Source organism: Coturnix japonica, unplaced genomic scaffold (genome assembly GCF_001577835.2).
Source record: "Coturnix japonica isolate 7356 unplaced genomic scaffold, Coturnix japonica 2.1 chrUnrandom553, whole genome shotgun sequence".
In the NCBI taxonomy this organism is placed as follows: domain Eukaryota; kingdom Metazoa; phylum Chordata; class Aves; order Galliformes; family Phasianidae; genus Coturnix; species Coturnix japonica.
Genome location: NW_015439933.1, coordinates 53241 through 62675, shown reverse-complemented (window position 1 = coordinate 62675; position 9435 = coordinate 53241). Strand labels below are relative to the sequence as shown.

Sequence of the window (9435 nt, the reverse complement as noted above, 5' to 3'; positions counted from 1 at the left end):
GAGCCTGATGGATCTATCGGGGCAATATTGTGGGCAGGATGACCTATAGGGCCCTATGGGGCAATATGGGGCCGCTATGGGGTCAATATGGGGGCATATAGGACTCTATGGGGCTCTATGGGGTCAAAGGGGCCTCATGGGCGTAGAGCGCCTTTACGCAAACAGGTCCTCGATCTCCTTTCTTGGGAGAACTGAATGACCTCTATGGGGCAATATGTGGGCAGGATGACCCTATAGGGCCCTATGGGGTCAATATGGGGCCCTATGGGGGCTATAGGACTCTATGGGGCTCTATGGGGTCAATGGGGGCTATGGGCGTAGGCGCCTTTACGCAATAGGTCCTCGATCTCCTTCTTGGAGAACTGATGGATCTATGGGGCAATATGTGGGGCAGGATGCACCCTAATATGGGCCCTATGGGTCAATATGGGGCTATAGGACTCTATGGGGCTCTATGGGTCCATATGGGGGCGTATAGACTGCTATTTGGGGCTCTATGGGGTTTCAATGCGGGGCTATGGGCGTTTTTAGGCGGGCCTTTACGCAATAGGTACCTCGAATCTCCTTCTTAGGAGAACTGATGGATCTATGGGGCAATATGTGCGGGCAGGATGACCCGTATAGGGCCCTATCGGTCAATATGGGGGCTATAGGACTCTTATGGGCTCTATGGGGTCAATACTGGCGGGCTATAGGACGTCCTATGGCCTCTATGGGGTCAATGGGGGCTAATGGGCGTAGCGCGCCTTGTCACGCAATAGGTCCGCAAATACTCCTTCTTGCGAGAAACTGATGGATCTATGGGGCAATATGGTGGGCAGGAATGGACCCTATAGGGCCCATATGGGCGTCAATTATGGGGCCCTATGGGGTCACAATATGGGGCCTATAGGACTCTATGGGGCTCTATGGGTCAATGGGGGCTATGGGCGTAGGCGCCATCTTACGCAATTAGCGTCCTCGATCTGCCTTCTTGGAGAACTGATGGATCATATGGAGGCAATATGTGCGGCAGGATGAAACCCTAAATAGGGCCCTATGGGTCAATATTGGGGCCTATGTGTCATACGGGGGCATAGGGACTCTATGGCTTCGTATGGGTCAATTGGGGGCTATGGGCGTAGGCGCCTTTACGCAGCAGGTCCTCGATGCTCCTTCCTTGGAGAACTGACTGGACTCTATGGGCAATATGCTGGGCAGGAGACCCTATAGGGCCTATGGGGTCATATGGGGCCTAGTGGGGAGGCTATGGGGTCTTGGGCTCTAATGGTTTCAAATGGGGGCTATGGCGTAGGCGCCTTTACGCAATAGGTCCTCGCATTCCTCTTGGAGAACTGATGGATCTATGCGGCAATATTGTGGGGCAGGATTGACACCTATGGGCCCTTATGGGGTCAATATGGGGCCCTATGGGCTGTTCAATATGGGCCTATAGGACTCTATTGGGGCTCTAATGGCGTCAATATGGGGGCTATAGGGACTCTATGCGGGTCTCTATGGGGTCAATGGGGGCATATGGGCTACCCCCCATTTTGGGGTCTCTCCCCCCATTTTTCCCCACTTTTTTTCGGGGTTCTCTCCCCCATTCTTCTCACCCCGAAAAGAACCCCCCATTTCCCCCCAAACACCATCCATTTTTACCCCCCCACAATCCCCCATTTATCCCCCATTTTTGGGGTCTCTCCCCCATTACCCCATTTTGGGGTCTCATCCCCCCATTTCTCCCACCCAAACCCCCATTTTTTGGGTCTCTCCCCCATTTTACCCCAAAACCCCCCATTTTCTGGGGTCTCTCACCCCATTCATTACCCCCAAATCCCCATTTTCCCCCCATTTTTGGGGTCCCTCCCCCCATTTTCCCCATTTTCCCCCATTTTCCCCCATTTTGAGGTCTGTCCCCACAATTTTACCCCCAAATCCATTTCCCGCCATTTTTAGGGGTCTCTCCCCATTATTTGGGTCTCTTCCCCCCAATATATGGAGTCTATGCCCACCCTATATCCCCCATTATCCCCCCAAACCCCCCATTTTTGGGGTCTCTCCCTCATTTTTCGGGTCTTTGAGCCCCATCATAACCCCAAAAATCCCCATTTTACACCCCAAATCCACCCAATTTTATTCCCCCCATTATTTGGGGTCTCTTCCCCCAAATTTCCCCCCAACCCCCCATATTTTGGGTTTCATATCCCACCAAACCCCAAATATTGGGATCTTTAACCCCCATTTTACCCCCAAACCCCCCATTTTTGGGGTCTCTTCCCCTCATTAGGGTCTCTCCCACCCCTACCCCATATATTGGGGTTTGGGACGGGTCTTCCCACCCTATCCCCTATAAAACCCCAAACCCCCCATTTTTCCCCCTCAAATCCCCCATTTTTGGGGTCTCTCCCCCCTTATTTCCCCCATTTTTGGGGCTCTTATTTTTTATCCCCATTTTCCCCCCAAACCCCCATTTCTCCCCAAAAAACCCCCCATTTCCCCAAAAACCCCCCATTTTACCCAAATCCCCATTCGCCCCATTTTTGGTCCTCCCCCCATTTTTGGGATCTGTCCCCCATTTTTGGGTCTCCCTCCCCCCATTTATTGGGTCTGTCCCCCCCATTTTTGGGGTCTCTCCCCCCATTTTTCCCCCCAAAACCCCCCATTTTTGGGCTTCTTCCCCCCATATCCCCTATAAACACCCCAAAACCCCCCATTTTTGGGTCATCTCCCCCCATTATCCCACCCATATTTTGGGGTCTCTCCCCCCATTCTTTGGGGTCTCTCCCGCCATTTTTGGGTCTTTGAGCCCATATAACCCCAAAATCCCACCACATTATTACCCCAAATATCCCCCATTTTCCCCCCCATTTCTTTGGTGTCTCTCCCCCCATTTTACCCCCCAACCCCCTTTTTGGGTCTCTCCCCCCAAAAAACTCCACAATTTTGGTGTTCTCTCCCCCCATTTTACGCCCAAACCCCCCATTTTTGGGGTCTCTCTCCCCCCATTTTACCCCCAAATCCCCCATCTCTTCCCCCCATTTTTGGGTCGGCTTCCCCCCATTTCTCCCCCAAACCCCCATTTTTGGGGTCTCTCCCCTCACTTTATTTCCCCCATTTTTTGGGTCCTCTGCCCCATTTATCCCCGCCATAAACCCCCCCATTTCCCCCAAACCCCCCATTCTTACCCCTCAAATCCCCCATTTTTCTCCCCATTTTTTTGGGGGCTTCTCCCCCATTTTCCCCCCAAAACCCCCCATTTCCCTCCCCAAACCCCCCATTTTCCCCCCCAAAACCCCCCATTTCCGTCCCCAAAACCCCCCATTTTACCCCAAACATCCCCCATTTTCCCCCATCATTATGGGGTCTCTCAACCCAATTTACCCCCCAACAACTCCCCATTTCTGGCGTCTCTCCCCCATATTTTACCCCAAATTCCCCATTTACCCCCCAAACACACCCCATTGTTGGGGTTCTCTGTCCCCCATTTTAACCCCCCCAAAACCCCCCATTTTTGGGCGTCTCCCCCCCATTTTCCCCCCATTTTTGGGGTCTCTCCCCCCATTTCTCCCCCAAAACCCCCCATTTCCCCCCCAAAACCCTCCATTTTACCCCCAAATCCCCCAGTTTTCCCCCATCTTTTTGTGGTCTTCCCCCCATTGTGCTGTCTCATCCCCCCATTTTGGGGTCTCTCCCCCCATCTTTTCCCCCCAAAACCCCCATTTTGGGGTCTGTCCCCCCATTTTACCCCCCAAAAAACCCCCATTTTTGGGGTCTCTCCCCCAAAACTCCCCATTTTGGGGGTCTGTCCCCCCATTTTCCCCCCCAAAACCCCCCATTTTACCCCAAAATCCCCACATTTTGGGGTCTTACCCCCGCATGCTGCCCTCCCTGCCGCTCATAGACTGTAGCACAGCCTTATCAAGGCCAAGCTTCAGGCTAGCTTTGTCAAACATTTCCCTTTCATAAGAATTCCTTGTAATCAACCTGTAAATTTTCACTGATTTGCTCTGACCAATGCGGTGACAGCGAGCCTGGGCCTATGGGGGGGAACAAGAGGGTTAATGGGACCCCAGACCCATTAATGGGACCCCAGAGCCATTATATGGGGGTCAATGGGGACCCCAAAGCCATTAATGGGACCCCATCCCATTGGCATCAATGGGGAACCCATCAATGGGAACCCCAAACGCATCCAAGGTGGCATCAATGGGGACCCCAGACCCATTATATGGGGGTCAATGGGGACCCCAGACCCATTATATGGGACCCCAGAGCCATTATATGGGACCCCAAGACCCCAGACCCATCCTATTGGGGTCAATGGGGACCCAAGACTCATCAATGGGCATCAATGGGGGCCCAAAACTCATCAATGGGGACCCCAGACCCATTATATGGGACCCCAGACCCATTATATGGGGGTCAATGGGGACCTAGAGCCATTATATGGGGTCAATGGGGACCCCAGACCCATTATATGGGGGTCAATGGGGACCCCAGACCCATTATATGGGACCCCATCCCATTGGCATCAATGGGGACCCCATCCTATTGATGTCAATGGGGACCCCAGAGCCATTATATGGGGTCAATGGGGACCCCAGAGCCATTATATGGGGTCAATGGGGACCCCAGACCCGTTATATGGGGGTCAAGGGACCCCAGACCCATTATATGGGGGTCAATGGGGACCCCAGACCCATTATATGGGACCCCAAGACCCCAGACCCGTCCTATTGGGGTCAATGGGGACCCCAGAGCCATTATATGGGGGTCAATGGGGACCCCAGAGTCATTAATGGGACCCCAGACCCATTATATGGGGGTCAATGGGGACCCAGAGCCATTATATGGGGGTCAATGGGGACCCTGGGCCTAAGGGGGGGGAAAAAGAGGGTTAATGGGACCCCAGACCCATTATATGGGACCCCAGACCCATTATATGGGACCCCAGAGCCATTATATGGGGGTCAATGGGGACCCCAGACCCATTATATGGGGACCCCATCCCATTGGCATCAATGGGAACCCACCAATGGGTCCCCAATCCTGTCCCAAAACCCAACATGGGACCCAAAAACCCCATAAATTACCCCAAAACCCACCTGTAGGTCGTTCTGTGGGTTCCAATCGGAGTCGAAGACGATCCATACCCCAAACTACCCCCAATGGACCCCAAAACCCCATAAATTGCCCCAAAACCTACAACACGACCCCAAAATCCAAGATGGGATCCCAAAACCCAAGACATGACCCAAAAATCCATAAATTACCCCAAAAATAGCCCACCTGTAGGTCGTTCTGTGGGTTCCAATTCGGATCGACAGACGGATCCATACCCACAACTATCCAATGGACCCAAAACCTACGACGCCGGACCTCAACCCTCCATTAAATCCCCCCAAATTCCCATAAATTGCCCCAAAACCTCCTAAATTGGAACGCGAAACCCCATAAATTGCCGCCAAATACCCACTGTAGGTCGTTGCTGTGGGTTCCCATCGAGTCCCGCAGACGATCCATCAGCCCAACACTCAAGACATCAACAAAACCCAAAGATGGGACCCCAAAAATACAAAACGGAGATCCCAAACACAAGAAGCATTACCAAAACACCATAAATGTACGCCAAAACCCACCTTAGGTCGTGTCTGTGGGTCAATCGGAGTCGAAGATGATGCAGGTATCGCCGCCCGTCAAGTTGATTCCCTGACGCCCCGGCCTCTAACACCCCAAAATCCCAAAACAGCCCAGAAGACCCCAAAAACAAGAACGCCAAAAGACCCAAGACCCCAATCGAGCCTCAAGACCCCAAACCCAACGTCCTAACAAACCCAAGACTCCAAACCCAAACCCCAAAAGAGCCCAAGACCCCAATAGAGCCCCAAAGACCCAAACCCAACATCCTTACCATCCCCCAGACCCAAAACTTACCCAATGGACCCCAAACCAACCTCCTCTCAAATCCACCCAAAACCCAATATGGGCCACCGCTCAAATACCCCATAAATCCCCCGAAATCCATAATCCCCTCAAAATCCTAACTGTAAGTCGCCTATGGCGTTCCAAATTGAAGTCGATAGACGATCCATAAAACACTACCGCCCCAATGGACCCCAAAACCTACGCGCAGCCCCAAAATCCCATAAATCACCCCAAAACCCACCTGTAGGTCGTTTTTGGTTTCCATAATCGGAGTCGAAGACGAACATATCCCACAATCGCCAAGAACAATGATCCCAAACTCCAAAGATGGGAGCCGCCAAACTCGCAAGATGGGATCCATAAAGCCCAAACATGACCCAATATCCATAAGGATTAATCCGCCAAAACCCACCTGTAGGTCGTTCGTGTGGGTCCAACTGCAGTCGAAGACATCCAACCCCAACACCCCGCAACTGGACCCAAAACCCCAATAAATTGCGCTCATAAACCTACAACGCGACCCCCAAAATCCAAGATGGGATCCCCAAACCCAAGACGACCCAAAAATCCTAGTAAATTGCCCCCAAAAAACCCACCGTAGGTCTCTCTGTGGTTCCAATTCGTGAGTCGAAGATTGATCCATACCCAAACACCAAGACTGATGCCATAAGACCCAAAGATGCAACCCAAAAGTCCAAGATGGGCATCTCAAAAACCCAAGACATGCCAAAACCCCATAAATCACCCCCAAACTCCCCGTAGGTCGTTCTGTGGGTTCAATCGGAGCGAAGATGATGCAGGTATCGCCGCCGTCAGCTTTGATCCCAGAGCCCCGCCGGCCCTTCGGTATACCCACCCCAAGCCCCAAAACAGACCCAAGACCCCAAACCCAAGACCCCAAAAGAGCCATAAATCCACCCAAAAACCCCACAAATCCCCCCAAATCCACCTCTAGGTCGTTCTTTGGGTTCCAATCGGAGTCGAAGACGATCCATACCCCAAACGACCCCCAATGGACCCCAAAACCCAACACATGATCCCAAATCGACCCTAAAACCCAAGACACGACCCCAAAACCCCATAAATTGAACCGAAATCCCCATAATTGAACCGAAAACCCCATAAATTGCCCCAAACCACCTGTAGGCTCGTTCTTGGTCCAATCGAACGTCGAAGACGATCCTTACCCAAACTACGCCCAACTGGACCGCAAAACACAAAGATGGGAACCCAAAACCCCAGGGAGAAACGGGTCTCAAAACCCAAGATGGGACCTCCAAAACCCCGACCCTGACCCAAAACCCCATAAATTACGTCCCAAACAAACCACCCTGTAGGGGTGGGTTCGCTGGTTGTGGTCCAGTATCGGGGTAAGTTCGATTGATGAGTGTGGTCTGATTGTGTATTTGTGGTGCCGTTGTTGGTTGGCGCGGGTCAGTTATCTCCCGGATGGGTTGGCTCCGCTGGCGCGTGTCGCTTTTTTGCTGTCGTGATGCCGACCTGGTTCATGTTTGTGATACGTCGGCTCTTAAAGTGACATATCGTCTCTAATGACTCGCGGCAAATCTCTAAGACCTGGGGCAAAGAGAGCCGATAAAGTTCCTACGTTGCCTAGGATTGTTGGCGCTCTTGGGTCAAATGTCGTCGGTGTGGGTCCAGAGAGTCTCACTTGTTATGGGGGTGGGGTTGGGCTGTTTTGCTCGTGGGTTTTCGTGGAGTCGAGTCGTAGTCGGTTTTGGCTAAGTGGATTGTTGATGGCAGTTGTGTATCGTGCCCAAACTAGTTGCTCGTGGAGAGGATGAGCGGCCCTATGTGTAGTGTCCTGCCAAGAATCGGTTGAGCTAACGTTGTCTGGATGTTCTGAATCGAATCCTAAGACTTGATCGGTGTAAGAGCCCTAATTATTGTGGGAATGCTTGGGGCTGTGTGTTTTTGTTTGGTCCGAGAATAGTTCTTTTGTTGTGGTCTATTAAAGTGTCTGTATCTTGCCACCTATAACCGGATCCTATGACTCGTTTGTCTTATGGTTCCCATATCGGAGTCGAAGACGATCCATACCCCAAACTACCCCCAAAGAGCCCCAAAAGAGCCAAAACCTACAACACGACCCCAAAATCCAAGATTGACCTCAAAACCAAGAATGCGGACCCAAATCTCTAAATTACCGCAAAACCCACCCTTAGCGCGTCTCTGTCGGGTATCTCATCGACGTCGAAAAAGGAAAAAAAAAACGGATGCACTACCCCAAGACCCAAGACTGATCCAAACTCCCATAAATCTATACCCCAAATCCCATAAATCTAACCGCAAATCCCCCCCAAAACCCAATATGGGACCCCAAAATCCCATAAATTCACCCCAAAACCCACCTGTAGGTCGTTCTGTGGGTTCCAATCGGAGTCGAAGACGATCCATACCCCCAAACCCCAAGCATGATCCCAAAACCCAATATGGGACCCCAAAATCCCATAAATTTACCCCAAAACCCCACCTGTAGGTCGTTCTGTGGGTTCCAATCGGAGTCGAAGATGATGCAGGTATCGGCCGCCGTCAGGTTGATCCCGAGCCCCCCGGCCCTCGTACACAACAGGAACACGAATCGATCCGAATCGGGTTTGCTGAAGCGATCGATGGCGGCCTGACGGAGGTTGCCCCGCACGCGCCCGTCGATCCGCTCGTAAAGATACCTAAAAAAAACCAAAAAATTGGTTAAATTTGGGGTATAATGGGGTTTTGGGGGGTCTTTGTGGTGGTGTGGGGTGGGATTCGGACCAGAAAAGATCCCAAAACTTGTGATATTTACCCCAAAACTTGGTATATTCACCCAATATTTCGCACGGAGAACCCAAAACTTGGGATATTTAACCCAAAATACTCATGGAGAACCCAAAACTTGGGATACTGGCCCCATATTTCACATGGAGAACCCAAAACTTGGGATATTCACCCCATAATTCGAATGGAGAACCCAAAACTTGGGATATTTACCCAAAATCTTGGGATATTTACCCCAAAACTTGGGATATTCACCCCATATTTCGCATGGAGAACCCAAAACTTGGGATATTCAACCCAAAATTCTCATGGAGAACCCAAAACCTGGGATATTTACCCCATAATTCGAATGGAGAACCCAAAACTTGGGATATTTACCCCATATTTCACATGGAGAACCCAAAACTTGGGATATTTACCCCAAAACTTGGGATATTCACCCGATATTTCGCATGGAGAACCCAAAACTTGGGATATTCAACCCACGTTTCTCATGGAGAACCCAAAACTTGGGATATTTACCCCATAATTCGAATGGAGAACCCAAAACTTGGGATATTCAACCCAAGTTTCTCATGGAGAACCCAAAACTTGGGATATTTACCCAAAAACTTGGGATATTTACCCCAAAACTTGGGATATTCAACCCGAAATTCTCATGGAGATCCCAAAACTTGGGATATTTACCCCAAAACTTGGGATATTCACCCGATATTTCGCATGGAGAACCCAAAACTTGGGATATTTACCCCA

At 51.1% G+C, this 9435-nt stretch overlaps 1 protein-coding gene across 1 annotated transcript in view; it reads right to left on the bottom strand.

Moving 5' to 3' along the window:
* Positions 1-299: 299 nt before the first annotated feature.
* Positions 300-9435, bottom strand: part of LOC107307343 (chromodomain-helicase-DNA-binding protein 8-like) — a 24135-nt gene continuing 14999 nt past the window's right edge. Inside the window, exons 4-7 of the mRNA XM_015850842.2 lie at positions 8399-8594; positions 3853-4019; positions 544-586; positions 300-371 (exon numbers count right to left, since the gene is read on the bottom strand). Of these exons, the coding sequence (XP_015706328.1) occupies positions 300-371; positions 544-586; positions 3853-4019; positions 8399-8594 (478 nt within the window). The remainder of the gene's footprint in view (positions 372-543; positions 587-3852; positions 4020-8398; positions 8595-9435) is intronic.